Source organism: Cetorhinus maximus, chromosome 12, assembly GCF_964194155.1.
Source record: "Cetorhinus maximus chromosome 12, sCetMax3.hap1.1, whole genome shotgun sequence".
In the NCBI taxonomy this organism is placed as follows: domain Eukaryota; kingdom Metazoa; phylum Chordata; class Chondrichthyes; order Lamniformes; family Cetorhinidae; genus Cetorhinus; species Cetorhinus maximus.
The window spans coordinates 62,047,728-62,066,314 of record NC_135890.1 but is presented as its reverse complement, the minus strand read 5'-3'; the positions used below and the strand labels follow the sequence as shown (position 1 = coordinate 62,066,314).

The window sequence follows — 18,587 nt, the reverse complement described above, 5'->3', positions numbered from 1 at the left end:
TAGGCAGCGCTCACCACTTTTGATCCGCACACGGTGGGCCTTAATTGCCCCACTAGTGTGAAATTGCTGTCCTGAGCTGATCATGGGTGGTGATAGGCTCCCCGACGAGGGCAAATTCGTGCCCTTGGTTTGCAACCTGGTTTAACGTTTCTATTGGGCATGATCTTCTGGACGGCGAGCGGGGTTGGGGCCCACTCGCTGACGTATAAAATGACACAGGATGACGTCAGGTGGAACTCCTGATGTCAGCCCGCGTTATTTCCATTTTCAGGTCGGTGGGGGTGCAGCTGAGTCAGCTGCGTGCCTGTCGACCTGTCAACGGCCTATTGAGGCCATTGAAAAGTTAATTAAAGTCATTAATGGACCTGCCCGTCCAACCTCGAAACCTCACCTACGGGTGGGATGAGGTTTCATGAGGGTATTTAAATTTTTAACAAAGGTTTCAATAAAACTTATGGAGTTTTAAATCGGAGCTGATCTCCCTGAGGCAACACTTAGCGAAAGAGCGCGCTCCCGGCTGAGGGAATTCCCCCCCGCCCGCATAGGGAGCACAAAACGCTTCCTGGCGGACGTCACGCTTGGTGGGCCCTAATAGGCCCACCCACATAAAATGGCGGCATGCCCACGATGGATCAGAGGCGCGCCCGTTCCCACACTTCCCCCTCAATGGGGGGAAAATTTTTCCTATTATGTTTCTATAATGTTTCTAACGGTGAACAAGCTGCTGGTATACATGCTGATATAACATCACATGGTTACAAGGCGATCAATCTGGCCTTGCCTTTGGGGTCATGGCTGTTGCACTCCCCACCAAGAGTACTCTAACAGGCTGGATTGTACATCTGCCTTGTGTACTTCCAATGGCAATTGTTTTCAATGTTTCCCTGTGTCAAGCAGCTCCAGAATCACTCTGGCACATCAACGTAAGGTCCCCATGACATCATCCATACAACACGAGTAGACAAAATGTCTCTTGACAGAGATGTACAAGGACATTTACACAAACTGCTCCTGTTAGCCATTTACAATCTAAAAGGCCTATTCTACTGAAAAGCATATGAAATGTACTGTTCTCACATGTTCATTACCTCTCCCCATCAGTACTGTTACAATGAGGGTACGCTCTCCACAAGCAGTGTTTCAGCAATCCCAGCCCGTGTGTGGCTGATTCTACTGACTAGGTGGTTCACACTGTGTGTGATATGGAGTGTCTTTGGCATGGGTATGAAATAGCAGAAATATACCACTCACTAAGCACAGTCAGTTCAATAAGCACAGTCAGTTCAATAAGCAAAAAAATATAAGGAGCAAAGATCTTGTACAATCTCTGGAACTCCAACAAAGGTGTAGCTCCAGCTGACATACCTTTAGTGATTCCAGGAACTTCATATCACTGAGCATCTTCTTTGCAGAGGGCCAGTAATCATCTGTACTTTTCCCATTTGCGTCTACTTTCTTCTCAGGTTTAATTCCCTTAAGAAGAGGGAGAAAAGTTGAACCAGATAACTGCATGTGTTTAAAGTTTCTAAACTCGACCATGGGCCTCATGTGACACTGTGATCATTTACAAGTGAGGGGAGGGTTATGCCCTGTCACACACCGTATGCATATGACCCCCCTGCTCATGTGAGGCCTCGTAGACTAATATCCTATTTACCTTAAACGTTTCCTTAGACAAACCCTGAGGGTAATTAGAGGCCAGAAAAAATCAGTAGGAAATGACTGGATCTGACACACACTCACACACGCAATAACTTGGGGAAAGGGGTTAGAGAAAGAGATCAGGGTGCATAATTCAGTCCCTATTTGAAAGTCATATTTCGATAAATCAGATAATCAAACCCTTTTATACGATACAGAAACAGATTAATTTTGTTGTTTTACATATCTTAAATGTGTATATATGTCAATTAAAACTTTGGTAATTTGGGAAGCAGAGCAGTAGATTTGTTTGGAGGGTGGGAGTTTTTCTGTAGTACAGAATGAGGACCTGGGACATGTAAAACTGAGGCAATATAGCACACCATTGGTGTGATGATGTCATTACAATGTGACAAGTTTACACTGATTGCTTCCATTCATTGCTTCACCCCCTCCAACACCAACACAGTGACAGCAATGTGTACCACCCAGAGGACACACTGCAGCAAATTGCCAAGGCTCATTCGACAGCACCTTCCAAACCTGTGACTTATGTTCCTTCACTGTTGCCGGGTGAGAATCTTGGAATTCCATACCCAATAGCTTCATGGGAGCACTTTCACTGAAAGGATTTCAGGAAAACTAAGAATAGCCAAGAAATGCAGCCTTGCCTAAATCATCCCCATTGCAAGGATAAAAATAAGGGATGACAGATCAACAAGTTCTCTTCTTTTGAAGTGGCTCTCACCACAGCAATGGATTTTGTGATAAATGAGACCCAGGAAACACATCAATAAAATAAATTCAGCTTGTAGAGGATGTATGTATATAAGTGGACATCAATACAAAGACACATTACCACATTGGAAGGTCAGATACACACTTGTACATATTTCTTTTGTGTTGGTCTGTACAACATTTCGTAACTTTTCACTATTTGGCCTTTGCCTTTACCTTGGTTTAATGTAGTTAATGTAATTCAGGTCAGGTTCAGTTTACATAGGGTTAACCCTAATGCTGATGAGAACGATTCGATAGAAATTCTGATGGAACAACCTGCAGATTGTGTATGTTTTATGTTATGTCAGCTTTAGGGCACAATGTCACTGGACACAGTCCACACGTGTTGAGGCTGATAGTTCTTCCATTCATTCTGCCCCAGCAGGGCGCTTAACCAAACAGATAATAGTGGCTGCGTTTCCGTATGGGTCTGGAGGCATGTTTTTGTGCATGAATGGCCACACCAAGGCTTTTCTGGAGGGAATCTGACTTTCCTCTGCATTTCCGACCCCCACCCCTCCCCACCCCCCCACCTCCCCACCCCCCCACCCGGCCCCCTCCCCCTCCCCCCTTCTGGCCTTTTTGTGGGTCAGGATAGCCTAATATGCAAAGCCTGCTGTGGTGAAGTTCCCTAGTTTAAATTGGATTTCCTCCCTCACACCATTGTTATCTGGTGGTGCGGGGTTTTGGAAGCCCATTAAAAACATGTTAGGTTTGTGAGTTTGTGAAGAAAATGGAAAGCCAGCTGAGGAACATTCTGAAAGGTAAGTGTAAAGTGTTTCACACCTTCAAATAGCACTATTAGGTGCTGTATTGTAACATAGATGTGTTTTAATGCAATGAATCATCATAGGGATCCACCCTTTAAAGGTAAATTGACCCTTACATTGACTAGCCTTGTATATTGGTTCACATGCATTTCAGTACCTTTTCAATGGAGAAAACAACATAATGTGGTGAAGAATGTCAGAAAATGTGCTGTCAACCTTTTCTACTGTGAGTTAAATGGCTCTGGCAGATATAAAAAAAACTGGTTTTGACACTTGAAAATAAAATTTGCACTTGTAAGGGAGCAGGTGGTTAGATTTTTTTCATTGATTGACAGGCACTTTGCTTTGAAATTGAGATGAGCACCTTCTGTTCTTTCCTTTCCCGAGATTAATCTATTGTTTGGGCAGTTGTGGCCATTATTAATGCCTGACTGAGTTTCAGGTGTGAATGAGTTTCAGCACAGTAGTTGTTTCATTCATCTGAAACTGAATGACAGTTTCAATAAGTTGTAATAAGAGTTTCTTTTTGATGTAATTTGTGTTTTCTTGACACAGCTAATAGGATTACAAGCATTACAAAGGTTTTTTCACATGGTAGAATGCATCTTATTTCTCAGTATAAATGATATGGAGGCTTTTGTTAGGTGGTGGGAAGTTTTTTTAAAACAAGGAATGTAAAATATTTTTCACTGATATTACATTGAATTTGAGGACTGTACATAGTGCATACTGGGTGAGTGGCTTTGGAAGATACATGGAGCGAATAGAGGTGGCATGGGTGGTCTAAGGGAGCATGGGCTGGCATGGGGGTGGGTGGGGGGTGAGTGTCGATTGTTAGGGGGCCTTTACACATTGTTGGGAGCTAGAACAGTGTGTTGGAGAACCGAGGAAGGACTATCCAGCCCACTTCCAAACCCACACTCCTCATGCACTCTAACACAGCTCACAAACTGCACCATGAACCAGACCCTGGTGTGAAAAGACAAAAATGGCATGTGAAGTCACACATGGGTTGGGCATGCAGTTTGTAAGCTACAAAAGTGTGGGGGTCAGGTTCTCCCAAGCCCATGGGATGATTCGGCCCCTAGGTGTCACAAAAATGTTTCTCAGGGGAAGTGTTTCGGGCAGGGGAGGAGAGATAAACTGAACTCTCCAATCTCCTTCCCTTCTGTCTGTAACCAGTGTGGTTTTCTTCAGAAAGGTAGATGTGTGTGTGCTTCTAATCCCCCTTTTGCATGTGTTGAACTTAAAGATCCAGCAGCAGACTTCCATGGGTTTAAATAAAGAGGATTATTTATTCACAGGCTCACCTCACAAAATCTAAATGCTCTGTCAATCACACACGCTACACTCCAGAAAGGTACAGTTAAAGAAGGTAGTGCACTTCTACGAGAGTTAAACCAAAAGAATAGGTAATAATGTCTAACTCATTGTAAGAAAACAGTCTTTTCAGGTCCAGTGGCAAAAGAAGTCTTTTCCTCTCTAGAGTTGTAGTTCAGATGAGTTCACATAACTGAAGTCAGATCCAGATTGTTACAGGATCCCCCTCCAAGAGATGAAAATTCAGCAGGTCCTGAAGTTAGGTACTTGTGGCTTTCATATCTGGGGGTCAAATTTCTTTACAGATGGACTTGGAGTTTTTGAATCAGGCTGAGAGGCTTTTAAAAGCCTCCTGGTTCTTGAAAGGGAAAGATGACATGACCTCTGCTACAGCTTCTGTCTCTTCGGATTTTTTTTCTGCAGACTGTGCTGGTCTCTCTGAGGCTTTAGATAAAACTCATTGGGCGGAATTTACCGTCGGCGAGCGGGGGCGGGGCCCACTCGCCGACACGTAAAACGACGTCACCGCGCCCCATTTAAATTTTCAGGAAGGCGGGGGTGCAGAAAAATCAGCTGAGGCCATTGACAGAGTCAATTTTGTAATTAAAGGAGCTGCCCGTCCAACCTTAAGGTTGGTGGGCAGGCCAGGAGCCCCGGCGGGAAGTAGAAAAAACATGAAACCTCATCCACCGGCGGGATAAGGTTTCATGTAGGTTTTATAAATTTTAATGAAGTTTTTTTGGAAATTATGAACATGTCCCAACTCATGTGACATTGTCACAGGAGGCAACATGTAAGGGAAGTTTTATTTTTCTATTTTTAATATTTTTGAAAGTAAAGGTGATCTCCCTGAGACAGCACTTAGCCTCAGGGAGATGAGTGCACTCTTTTGTGATTTTAGTCATACCCGCCCGCCCGCACAGAGAGTGCATAGTGCTTCCCTGCGGACGTCATGCTGGGCGGGCCTTAACTGGTCCGCCCATGTAAAATGGCGCCGTGCCTCCGATCGGGGGTGCCGAACGGAAGTGCGCCCGTACACGCCCGTCCATCAACTTCTCCCCCAACGGGGGGAAAATTCAGCCCATTATCTCAAATCAGTTTTGGTCACATGATCCATACTGGTATTGCCCAACCAGAGTGCTTTGGAAATCCAAAGTCATCACGACACAACTGAAGATAGCTGGTGGCCTTTCACACTTAACTGTGGATAACTGGTCTTGTCAGCTTTCCTTTGTTCAATTGCAAACTAGGGCAGAATTTTCCCTTCCAGGACTAAGTCCTGTGACCGGGGTGGGGACAGGGATGGAGACTGTTTCTTACTGGGAGGCCGCCGGGAAATCGCACAACCCCAGCATCATTAATTACGCGATTGGGGTTTCCTGACGTTTTGCGCAGCAGGGCGGGTTGTATGGCGCAGCCCCACCATCATATCTGGGCACCATATTTAATAGGCACCTGGACAGTAACCTACACAATGCTAATTGAGGAGATGGCCAGAAGAGGACAGGAAGCTCTGGTGCCCAAACTCAGCGACGCCTCCCTGGGCGTCCTGCTCAACCAAGTGGAGGTCAGGAGGGATATCCTCTATCCACAGTTTGGGAGGAGGAGGCCGAGAAGGAATTCTCCGGGGTAATCAGTGCCCTGGGGAGAGCCTCCAGCAGAGGACTGCCCTACAATGTTGCAAATGGATGAATGACCTCATCCACGCCACCAGGGTAAGCGAAACCTCAACTGCTCACCCTCACCTCACTTAATAGCACAGGGCAAGTGGGCCTCAGTGGCAATGTGATAAGGCGATGCCTATATTCCCACTGTGGGCCCCTTCCACACAGAGAGTTCACATGCTGTCTGAGTTGTGGGGGGAGGGTGGTGGTGGTAGGGAGAAGGGCCTCAGGCATTGAGGGCAACCAGCAAGCACCACGAATGACATAAATATAAAGGCAAAATACTGCAGATGCTGGAAACCTGAAACAAAGTCAAAATGCTGGAAGAACTCAGCAGGTCTGACAGCATCTGTGGAGAGAAAGACAGAGTTAATGTTTCAAGCCCGTATGACTCTTCTTCAGAGCTAATTACATGACTTCCTCTCCAGGAGTCAAGCAGGCACCCAAAGGGGGAAGGTGTAGCAGTTGGACACCCCTGGGACCTCCATCAGGACTCTCTGAGGGTGTCCGGCCCTTCCGAATCCCCCTTGTCTGTGAGTGAGCCCTTCAGCCTCTGCCCCTGTGATCGCTGAGGGAGTAGCTGCCCCACAGCAGGACAGCTAAAGTAAGCCGGGGCCCTCTAGGTCTCAGGTCTGCAGAGGCTGGCTGCCAAGGTCATCCAAGGCACCAGGGCCAACTGGTCAGCAGGCTGCCTCCACCCCTGCTGCAGATGTCGGGGGAGCATTTAGAAGAAGGTAGGGAAAGAAAAATTAAGAAGTTCTGATTTCACAAGTGGTTGCACGGATGCACTATGATTGTTACACTTATCACACTTTTGTAAATATAGTTCACTTGCACTTTAATCTTATCTGATGGGGTTTATTTGCGATAGTCCTTAAGGCTGTGTGCACCCCCCACCCCCACACCATCTTCTGAGGGATGCCCCAAGTCTCCCTGAATCAGGCATGTGCAGGGAGGCAAAGGACTTTGCCAGGACCCTTGTGAGCCATGTACAAGAGGTCTCCCACGCATGCTGAGCCTTTACCCTTCACACTCTCATCAGCCCCAATGCCCTAGTATTGTGAGAACTACATGCTGGGGTTCCCCTTCGGTGTCCAGTTGAGCAGTTGTGCACCTCCGTTCAACCCAATGATCCAACTCCAATGCAGCATCTCAAGATCTCCACCACGAGTCTCTGTATAGTTGGTTGCAGCTATGGTCATCATCACCTTCGAAGTAGAGCCTAATACCTTTTCCCCTCCCCCGTCACCCACACTCTCCCTTCCCCTCCCCACCCCCATAATCATTGACCCTCCAGGAATCACTTTTGACCGCCCCACGGTCACCCTTCAACCCTCCCCCATCACCTTCCATCCCATGTAGGTCAAGGTTGAAGTCTCCAACATTGCTGAACAGCCCTCCCCCACGCCCATTACAATAGACATGCCCCCACCTCATCCTTCCGATGCCCAGAATCCACATCCCCTCCAACAACCCTCAGCGCTTCTTCACTCGACATCGCCACATCCTCAGCCTCCCACCTTACTGGCTCTGACTGCCCCTTTTAACCATCACTATCCTGTCCTTTTACCAGTATCCTGAGTATGCCCCCCAGGACTCCTCCTTTCACTCCAATGACCCCTCCCTCTGAACCCCTTTCCCCTCTTCCCCCTCATGCCTGTTCACACCTGCACAACCCTCCATGTCCCTTCACACCTGCACAACTCTCCATACCCCTCCACACCTGCACAACTCTCCATACCCCTCCACACCTGCACAACCCTCCATGTCCCTTCACACCTGCACAACCCCCAATGCCCCTTCACACATGCACATCCCCACCCCACCTGCCCGCACTCCAGCACAGTCCTTCCCACCCTCCCACTCAATACCAACTCACCCATTCCACGACCCCTGTCGAATCTCTCTCTTTCCCCTACCACCCTCAACCTCCCACTACGCCCCTCTAGTCCTCCACACCTGCCCACCTCTTTATTCTTCTCCTCCATGTCTGATCCCCCCACCCTGCCAACAGACCATCACCACCCACCAGTACCTCCTGCAGCCTTCCACCTGCGGCTTGAAGACCTGAACTCTGGGAGAAGTTTCTGTTCGAAGACCTGAACTCTGGGAGAAGTTTCTGTTCGAAGACCTGAACCCTGGGAGAAGTTTCTGTTCGAAGACCTGAACCCTGGGAGAAGTTTCTGTTCGAAGACCTGAACTCTGGGAGAAGTTTCTGTTCGAAGACCTGAACCCTGGGAGAAGTTTCTGTTTGAAGACCTGAACTCTGGGAGAAGTTGCTGTTCGAAGACCTGAACTCTGGGAGAAGTTGCTGTTCGAAGACCTGAACTCTGGGAGAAGTTGCTGTTTGAAGACCTGAACTCTGGGAGAAGTTTCTGTTCGAAGACCTGAACTCTGGGAGAAGTTGCTGCTTGAAAACCTGAACTCTGGGAGAAGTTGCACGTGATGTTTCAGGGTCCGGTCACTGGAACCCTCCATCTTCTCTTCAGATCTCTGTGGGCTGCCCCAGACTTTCATCAGGTAAGTGCCAAATTGGCCCACATGCTCTAGACTGGTGTGACTTCCCGCTGGTGGTGTGGGCAATCGGGTGGAGTGGGGGTGTTTCCAGTTGGAACTTCATCTGCATCTGATTAACGGGATGCAATTCCGTTTTACGCTGGCTTCTGGTGGGAATGGCGACCCGCCATAGTGGGCAGGAGTGCAAGATCCTACTGTTATTTTACGCTGGCAGGAAACAGATTTTTCAGCTCCTGCCACATTGTCCTCACCCGCCCCCGCCATTAAACCCACTGCGGGGGGGTGGGAGACTGGAAAATTCCGCCCACAGAGTCTCGGGGCATAACTTTTGAAAACCTGAACTCTGGGAGAAGTTTCTGTTTGAAGACCTGAACTCTGGGAGAAGTTTCTGTGTGCAGGCGCGTGTCTGACCCGACCGGACGCGAAATCACGCAAGATGTTGTCAGGCGAGCATCCCGAGGTCATCCTGCGCTCGCGCAATATTTCACTTCCGATTTTTGCACGCGCCTGCCGATAAATAAGAGGCCTTTTAAGGTCATTAACGGCACAATTGTCTTTAATTTTACGTTTCGAGCCCTCACGGCTTTTCGGCAGAACTGTTCTGCCAGTTCTGCCGAAGAGCCATGAGGGCTCGAAACGTTGACTGATTTCTTCTCCGCCGATGCTGCCAGACTTGCTGAGTTTTTCCAGGTAATTCTGTTTTTATTTTATTTTATTTTTATTTTATTTTATTTTTATTTTGTTTTTTATTTTGTTTTTTTTTATTTTTATTTTGTTTTTTATTTTGTTTTGGATTTCCAGCATCCGCAGTAGCTTTTAGCTTTTTGTTTTTATCTTTAATTTTACGTTGCCCGTCCAGCCTTGCAGTTGACGGACGGGCGAATCAGCCAGGCGGACTTTACATTTTTCATGAAGCCTCATCCAAGGGCGGGATGAAGCTTCCGTGATGAAATCAAATAAAAATAAAAATTTATGGACTGCATTGTTATCATGTATATGTTCAGGTGATCGATTTTGAGGCTTGCACATTTTTTTCCTGATTTTAAAAATTTTATTTAATGTTTTTCAGGTCTTCAGTTCCCTGAAGCAGCTCTCTGCTTTTAGGCAGCTTTCTGTCAGTGATCGCCCTCCTCCCACCCCCACCCCAGTAACGCTGAGCTTCTCAGGAGCTGCCAGGGATCGCAATGCTGACCGTGATTTCACACTAGCCATTAATTAGCCAGCCAGCCTGAAATCCCAGTCGGGGGCCGATGCCGGTCGGGGGCCGATCCCGGTCAGAGGCCGATCCCGGTCGGGGGCCGATCCCGGTCGGGGGCCGATCCCGGTCAGAGGCCGATCCCGGTCGGGGGCCGATCCCGGTCGGGGGCCGATCCCGGTCAGAGGCCAATCCCAGTCAACAGTCCGATCCCGGTCAGGGGTCGATCCCGGTCGGGGCCGATCCCAGTGGGGGGCTGATCGCGGTCGGGGGCTGATCCTGGTCGGGAGCCGATCCCGGTCAGGGGCCGATCCCGGTCGGGGGCCGATCCCGGTCGGGGCCGATCCCAGTGGGGGGCTGATCGCGGTCGGGGGCTGATCCTGGTCGGGAGCCGATCCCAGTGGGGGGCTGATCGCGGTCGGGGGCTGATCCTGGTCGGGAGCCGATCCCGGTCGGGGGCCGATCCCGGTCGGGGGCCGATCCCGGTCGGGGCCGATCCCAGTGGGGGGCTGATCGCGGTCGGGGGCTGATCCTGGTCGGGAGCCGATCCCGGTCAGGGGCCGATCCCGGTCGGGGGCCGATCCCGGTCGGGGGCCGATCCCGGTCGGGGGCCGATCCCGGTCGGGGGCCGATCCCGGTCAGAGGCCAATCCCAGTCAACAGTCCGATCCCGGTCAGGGGCCGATCCCGGTCGGGGGGCGATCCCGGTCGGGGGCCGATCCCGGTCAGAGGCCAATCCCAGTCAACAGTCCGATCCCGGTCAGGGGCCGATCCCGGTCGGGGCCGATCCCAGTGGGGGGCTGATCGCGGTCGGGGGCTGATCGAGGTCGGGGCTGATCCCGGTCGGCAGTCCGATCCCAGTCGGGGGCTGATCCCGGTCGGGGGCCGATCCCGGTCGGGGACCGATCCCGGTCGGTTGTTCGATCCCTGTCGGGGGCTGATCCCGGTCGGGGGCCGATCACGGTCGGGGGCCGATCACGGTCGGGGGCCGATCACGGTCGGGGGCCGATCTTGGTCGGGGGCTGATCACGGTCGGCAGTCCGATCCCTGTCGGGGACCGATCCCGGTCGGTTGTTCGATCCCTGTCGGGGGCTGATCCCGGTCGGGGGCCGATCACGGTCGGGGGCCGATCACGGTCGGGGGCCGATCTTGGTCGGGGGCTGATCACGGTCGGCAGTCCGATCCCTGTCAGGGGCTGATCCCGGTCGGGGGCCGATCCCGGTCGGGGACCGATCCCGGTCGGTTGTTCGATCCCTGTCGGGGGCTGATCCCGGTCGGGGGCTGATCCCGGTCGGGGGCCGATCACGGTCGGGGGCCGATCACGGTCGGGGGCCGATCTTGGTCGGGGGCTGATCCCGGTCGGCAGTCCGATCCCGGTCGGCAGTCCGATCCCAGTCGGGGGCTGATCCCGGTCGGCAGTCCGATCCCAGTCGGGGGCTGATCCCGGTCGGCAGTCCGATCCCGGTCGGCAGTCCGATCCCAGTCGGGGGCTGATCACGGTCGGCAGTCCGATCCCAGTCGGGGGCTGATCCCGGTCGGCAGTCCGATCCCGGTCGGCAGTCCGATCCCAGTCGGGGGCCGATCCCGGTAGGGGGCCGATCCCGGTCGGCAGTCCGATCCCGGTCCAGGGCTGATCCTGGTCAGGGGCCAATCCCGGTCGGCAATCCGATCCCGGTCGGCAATCCGATCCCAGTCAGCACTCCGATCCCGGTTGGCAATCCGATCCCAGTGGGCACTCCGATCCCGGTCGGCAGTCCGATCCCGGTTGAGGGCCGATCCCGGTTGAGGGCCGATCCCGGTCGAGGGCCGATCCCGGTCGGGGGCCGATCCCGGTCAGCAGTTTGATCAGGGTCGGGGGCTGATCCGGGTCGGCAGTCCGATCCCGGTCGGCAGTCCGATCCCAGTCGGTGGCCGATCCCGGTAGGGGGCCGATCCCGGTCGGCAGTCTGATCCCGGTCCAGGGCTGATCCTGGTCAGGGGCCAATCCCGGTCGGCAATCCGATCCCAGTCGGTGGCCGATCCCGGTAGGGGGCCGATCCCGGTCGGCAGTCTGATCCCGGTCAGGGGCCGATCACAGTCGGGGGCCGATCACGGTTGGGGGCCGATCATGGTCGGGGGCCGATCCCGGTCAGGGGCCGATCACAGTCGGGGGCCGATCACAGTCGGGGGCCGATCACGGTTGGGGGCCGATCACGGTCGGGGGCCGATCACGGTCGGGGGCCGATCCCGGTCAGAGGCCAATCCCAGTCAACAGTCCGATCCCGGTCAGGGGCCGATCCCGGTCGGGGCCGATCCCAGTGGGGGGCTGATCGCGGTCGGGGGCTGATCGAGGTCGGGGCTGATCCCGGTCGGCAGTCCGATCCCAGTCGGGGGCTGATCCCGGTCGGGGGCCGATCCCGGTCGGGGACCGATCCCGGTCGGTTGTTCGATCCCTGTCGGGGGCTGATCCCGGTCGGGGGCCGATCACGGTCGGGGGCCGATCACGGTCGGGGGCCGATCACGGTCGGGGGCCGATCTTGGTCGGGGGCTGATCACGGTCGGCAGTCCGATCCCTGTCGGGGACCGATCCCGGTCGGTTGTTCGATCCCTGTCGGGGGCTGATCCCGGTCGGGGGCCGATCACGGTCGGGGGCCGATCACGGTCGGGGGCCGATCTTGGTCGGGGGCTGATCACGGTCGGCAGTCCGATCCCTGTCGGGGACCGATCCCGGTCGGTTGTTCGATCCCTGTCGGGGGCTGATCCCGGTCGGGGGCCGATCACGGTCGGGGGCCGATCACGGTCGGGGGCCGATCTTGGTCGGGGGCTGATCACGGTCGGCAGTCCGATCCCTGTCAGGGGCTGATCCCGGTCGGGGGCCGATCCCGGTCGGGGACCGATCCCGGTCGGTTGTTCGATCCCTGTCGGGGGCTGATCCCGGTCGGGGGCTGATCCCGGTCGGGGGCCGATCACGGTCGGGGGCCGATCACGGTCGGGGGCCGATCTTGGTCGGGGGCTGATCCCGGTCGGCAGTCCGATCCCGGTCGGCAGTCCGATCCCAGTCGGGGGCTGATCCCGGTCGGCAGTCCGATCCTAGTCGGGGGCTGATCCCGGTCGGCAGTCCGATCCCGGTCGGCAGTCCGATCCCAGTCGGGGGCTGATCACGGTCGGCAGTCCGATCCCAGTCGGGGGCTGATCCCGGTCGGCAGTCCGATCCCGGTCGGCAGTCCGATCCCGGTCCAGGGCTGATCCTGGTCAGGGGCCAATCCCGGTCGGCAATCCGATCCCGGTCGGCAATCCGATCCCAGTCAGCACTCCGATCCCGGTTGGCAATCCGATCCCAGTGGGCACTCCGATCCCGGTCGGCAGTCCGATCCCGGTTGAGGGCCGATCCCGGTCGAGGGCCGATCCCGGTCGGGGGCCGATCCCGGTCAGCAGTTTGATCAGGGTCGGGGGCTGATCCGGGTCGGCAGTCCGATCCCGGTCGGCAGTCCGATCCCAGTCGGTGGCCGATCCCGGTAGGGGGCCGATCCCGGTCGGCAGTCTGATCCCGGTCCAGGGCTGATCCTGGTCAGGGGCCAATCCCGGTCGGCAATCCGATCCCAGTCGGTGGCCGATCCCGGTAGGGGGCCGATCCCGGTCGGCAGTCTGATCCCGGTCAGGGGCCGATCACAGTCGGGGGCCGATCACGGTTGGGGGCCGATCATGGTCGGGGGCCGATCCCGGTCAGGGGCCGATCACAGTCGGGGGCCGATCACAGTCGGGGGCCGATCACGGTTGGGGGCCGATCACGGTCGGGGGCCGATCACGGTCGGGGGCCGATCCCGGTCAGAGACTCATCACGGTCGGGGGCTTATCCCGGTTGGCAGTCCAATCCCAGTCGGGGGCTGATCCCGGTCGGGGGCTGATCCTGGTCGGCAGTCCGATCACAGTCGGGGGCTGATTCTGGTCGGGGGCTGATCCTGGTCGGCAGTCCGATCGCAGTCGGGGGCTGATCCCGGTCGGGGGCCGATCCCGGTTGGAGGCCGATCACGGTCGGGGGCCGATCCCGGTCGGGGGCCGATCCCGGTCGGAGGCTCATCACGGTCGGGGGCTTATCCCGGTTGGCAGTCCAATCCCAGTCGGGAGCTGATCCCGGTCGGGGGCTGATCCTGGTCGGCAGTCCGATCACAGTCGGGGGCTGATCCCGGTTGGCATTCCGATCCCAGTCGGGGGCCGATCCCGGTCCGCAGTCCGATCCCGATCCAGGTCGGCAGTCCGATCCCGGTCGGCAGTCCGATCCTGGTCGGGGGCCGATCCCGGTCGGGGGCCGATCCCGGTCGGGGGCCGATCCCAGTCGGAGGCTCATCATGGTCGGGGGCTTATCCCGGCTGGCAGTCCAATCCCGGTTGGCAGTCCGATCCTGGTCGGGGGCCGATCCCGGTCGGGGGCTGATCCCGGTCAGGGCCGATCCCAGTGGGGGGCTGATCGCGGTCGGGGGCTGATCGCGGTCGGGGGCTGATCACGGTCGGGGGCCGATCCCGGTTGGGGGCCGATCACGGTCGGGTGCCGATCCCGGTTGGGGTCCGATCACGGTTGAGGGCTGATCACGGTCGGGGGCTGATCCCGGTCAGGGACCGATCCCGGTCGGAAGTCCGATCCTGGTCAGGGGCCGAACCCGGTTGGGGGCTGATCCCGGTCGGCAGTCCGATCCCGGTCGGGGGCCGATCCCGGTCGGGGGGCTGATCCTGGTCGGGGGCCGATCGTGGTCGGGGGCTGATCACGGTCGGCAGTCCGATCCCGGTCCAGGGCTGATCCTGGTCAGGGGCCAATCCCGGTCGGCAATCCGATCCTGGTCGGCACTCCGATCCCATTCAGCACTCCGATCCCGGTCGGCAGCCCAATCCCGGTCGAGGGCCGATCGCGGTCGGGGGCCGATCACGGTCAGAGGCTGATCCCGGTCGAGGGCTGATCCCAGTCGGGGGCCCATCACGGTTGGAGGCTGATCCCGGTCGGGGGCTGATCCCGGTCGGCAGTCTGATCCCAGTCGGGGGCCGATCCCGGTCGGGGGCTGATCCCGGTCGGCAGTCCGATCCCGGTTGGCAGTCCGATCCCAGTCGGGGGCCGATCCCGGTCGGGGGCTGATCCCGGTCGGCAGTCCGATCCCGGTTGGCAGTCCGATCCCGGTCGGGGGCTGATCCTGCTCGGCAGTTCGAACCCAGTCGGCAATCCGATCCCGGTCGGCAGTCCGATCCCGGTCGGCAATCCGATCCCGGTCGGCAGTCCGATCCCGGTCAGCACTCCGATCCCGGTTTGCAGTCCGATCCCGGTCATGGGCCGATCCCGGTCAGGGGCTAATCCCGGTCGGCCATCCGATCCCGGTCGGCAGTCCGATCCCAGTCAGCACTCCGATCCCGGTCGGCAGTCCGATCCCGGTCGGCAGTCCGATCCCGGTCGGGGGCCGATCCCGGTCGGGGGCCGATCCCGGTCGGCAATCCGATCCCAGTCGGCAGTCCGATCCCGGTCGGGGGCCGATCCCAGTCAGCAGTCCGATCCCGGTCCGGGGCTGATCCTGGTCAGGGGCCGATCCCGGTCGGCAATCCTATCCCGGTCGGCAGTCCGATCCCGGTCAGCACTCCGATCCTGGTTGGGGGCTGATCCTGGTCGGCAGTCTGATCCCGGTCGGGGGCTGATCACGGTCGGCAGTCCGATCCCAGTCGGGGGCCCATCCCGGTCGGCAGTCCAATCCTGGTCGGCAGTCCGATCCCGGTCAGCAGCCCAATCCCTGGCCACTCCTGGACCCGTCGATCACGCCCACCCGCCGACCTAAAAATTCTGCCCCAGGAGGTCCATTGAATCTGCGTTTGGAGTAAGCTTCGAACAATGGTAGGCGTGAATTCCACATAGGGGTGCTGTCTGATTTTGTCCATCCCGGGAGAGGCCCCACATCCAGGGTAATTCCATTAGAACTTTCCAGAAGTTTGAGATCGACAGGAACACAGTCCAGGTTTGAAGTTATGAACAGGACATGACTCCACTGGGGATGACAGGAAGGAACAGCAGCAATTTATTCAAGCTTGTACCTTTGATTGGCAGCAAGGCTAACCAATCCGTGACACACAAAAGCTGGCTTGGGAGTGGGGGCTTTGCTTTCTTTCTCTTCAATGGGAGAGTCTGGGACTGTGAGAGAATCAGCAATATTTTGCTCTCGATCAGGCTGACCTAGTCCAGGCTGGTGTGAAAATGGGCAGCCCATAGCTTGTAAATGGGACTGTCTATTGCTGACCCATGAATCTTGCGACAATCCAGATTCAATCCTGGGCACAGCACATGTGAACATAAGATCAATCAACGGTAGACTTCTGAAACATGGTGGCAGATGAACTGAGCTTTCATCGCTGGATATGAATTTTAAAATGTGTGTATAATCTTGATGATGCGTATGTTGCTTTGGCTTATTTCATGGTAAATTGGTATTTTCTCCTCTCCTCCATATCCTATGACATCGTTAGTAAGGAGGAGCCAGTGAAAATGTTTCAGCCGTCTGGTAGTGACGTTTCAATGTGAGTCACAGCCACGACTCCTCACACTAATCCCTCCCAGTCGGTGTGGAGGGGTCTGGCTCCTCTCAGACACATGCCCTGGGCTGCACAAAGACAGGGTGCAGGGATTAACAGGCAGCTGCAACTTGTGGTATAGGATGGTGCACAGAGAGGACTCTTCTTGAAAATTAAAAATGGCATAAATCGTATTTTTGTACCATTTTTTAAAAACAGTTTGTTCCTCAGATAGGAGTATCTTTGGTAGACTGAGTCAGCCACATGGTGTGGAACTGCAATGGTGCCAAACAAACTACTGAACCCTCTTGGGTTTCCACAACCATCCAGCAACTGGTCAGCTCATTACCTGCAGCATTTAATTAATTAAATTTCGTTACATTCCATGCTGGGATTTGCGCTCCCAAGTTTTGGGTTACTCATCCAGCCCCACAAACACAAGGTTAATATGACCTTAGCAACAAATGGACTTCTGGCTTCACCTGTGGTTATGCAGACAGTGGGCCCTGGCATTGTGAGGAACAAATGAGTTATTTTGTTCTTTCAACAAGAAAACACAATTGAATATTTTTAAATTCATAGATGTGGGCATCTCTGGCAAAACCAGCATTTATTGCCCATCCCCAATTGCCCTTGAGAAGGTGGTGGTGAGCTGCCTTCTTGAACCGCTGCAGACCATGTGGTGTAGGCACACCCACAGTGCTGTTAAGGGGGGAGTTCCAGGATTTTAACCTAGCGACAGTACATCTTGTAGCTGGCACACACTGCCGCTACTGTGCATCAGTGGAGGAGGGAGTGAATGTTTGTGGATGTGGTGCCAATCAAGTGGGCTGTTTTGTCCTGGACGGTGTCAAGCTTCGTGAGTGTTATGGGAGCTGCACTCATCCAGGCAAGTGGGAGTATTCCATCACACTCCTGACTTGTGCCTTGTAGATGGTGGACAGGCTTTGGGGAGTCAGGAGGTGAGGTACTCACCACAGGATTCCTAGCCTCTGACCTGCTCTCGAGCCACAGTATTTATATGGCTAGTCCAGTTCAGTTTCTGGTAACCCCCTGGATGTTAATCATGGGAGATTTGGTGATGGTAATGCCATTGAACTTCAAGGGGTGTTAGTTAGTTTCCCTCTTGTTGGAGATGGTTATTAGTGCCACAAAAATGCCAGGAAATGTCACTTGTGATATTGTCCAGTTCAGGCTGCATTTGGACATGAACTGCTTCAGTACCTGAGGAGTCGCGAATGGTGCTGAACATTGTGCAATCATCAGCAAACATCCCCACTTCTGACCTTATGATGGAAGGAAGGTGATTGATGAAGCAGCTGAAGATGGGTGGGCCGAGGACACTACCCTGAGGAACTCCTGCAGTGACGTCCTGGAGCTGAGATGACTGACCTCCTACAACATAACCACCTTCCTTTGTGCTAGGTATGACTCCAACCAGTGGTGAGTTTTCCCCCTGATTCCCATTGACTGCAGTTTTGCTACGGCTCCTTGATGCCACACTCGATCAAATACTGCCTTGATGTCAAGGGCAGTCACTCTTACTTCACCTCAGGAGTTCATTTCTGGAACTTAGTATGATAGAAAGGTAAACAATACTATTCTTTAGCACGAACAGTGCAATCATTCTTCAATATGAGCAGAGCTAAGATACCACACCAAGTGTATTGTAGGAACTTGAAATTTGTGAAAATGCTCTATGCTGCCTTTTTCAGTTAACATTAGGCTTTGTTCTTTCTGTGATACCTTCAAGATGCAGATGGCAGTCAATGTTAGCCGAACACCTGATGGAGGATTTTGCATAGTCTTCACCAGAGTAATATCACTGGCCTTCAGTGTGTCGAGAGCTGTTATAGCATCATTGAGAGCTGGCATGGCCACACTCAGCTTCTGTTCACACTCAACCTACAGGAGAATAGCACAGTTAACCTCTGGTTGTAAAAGGACTTCGGGCAAAATCAAATACAATTACGTCAAAATTCAAATATAAAAGCAAAAAACTGCGGATGCTGGAAATCGAAAACAAAAACAAAAATACCTGGAAAAACTCAGCAGGTCTGACAGCATCTGTGGAGAGGAACACAGCTAACGTTTCGAGTCCGCATGACTCTTCAACAGAACTAAGGACAATAGAAAGGGGATGAAATATAAGCTGGTTTAAGGGGCAGCGGGGTGGGGGGCGGGGTAGT

The 18,587-nt window shown here is 54.5% G+C and overlaps 1 protein-coding gene across 1 annotated transcript in view; it reads right to left on the bottom strand.

Annotated features, from left to right (window-relative positions):
- LOC144687508 (dynein axonemal heavy chain 3-like) overlaps positions 1–18,587 on the bottom strand; it is a 706,779-nt gene that overhangs the window by 275,187 nt on the left and 413,005 nt on the right. The window contains exons 37-38 of the mRNA XM_078553740.1: positions 18,145–18,303; positions 1,366–1,473 (exon numbers count right to left, since the gene is read on the bottom strand). Coding sequence (XP_078409866.1) covers positions 1,366–1,473; positions 18,145–18,303 — 267 coding nt within the window. The remainder of the gene's footprint in view (positions 1–1,365; positions 1,474–18,144; positions 18,304–18,587) is intronic.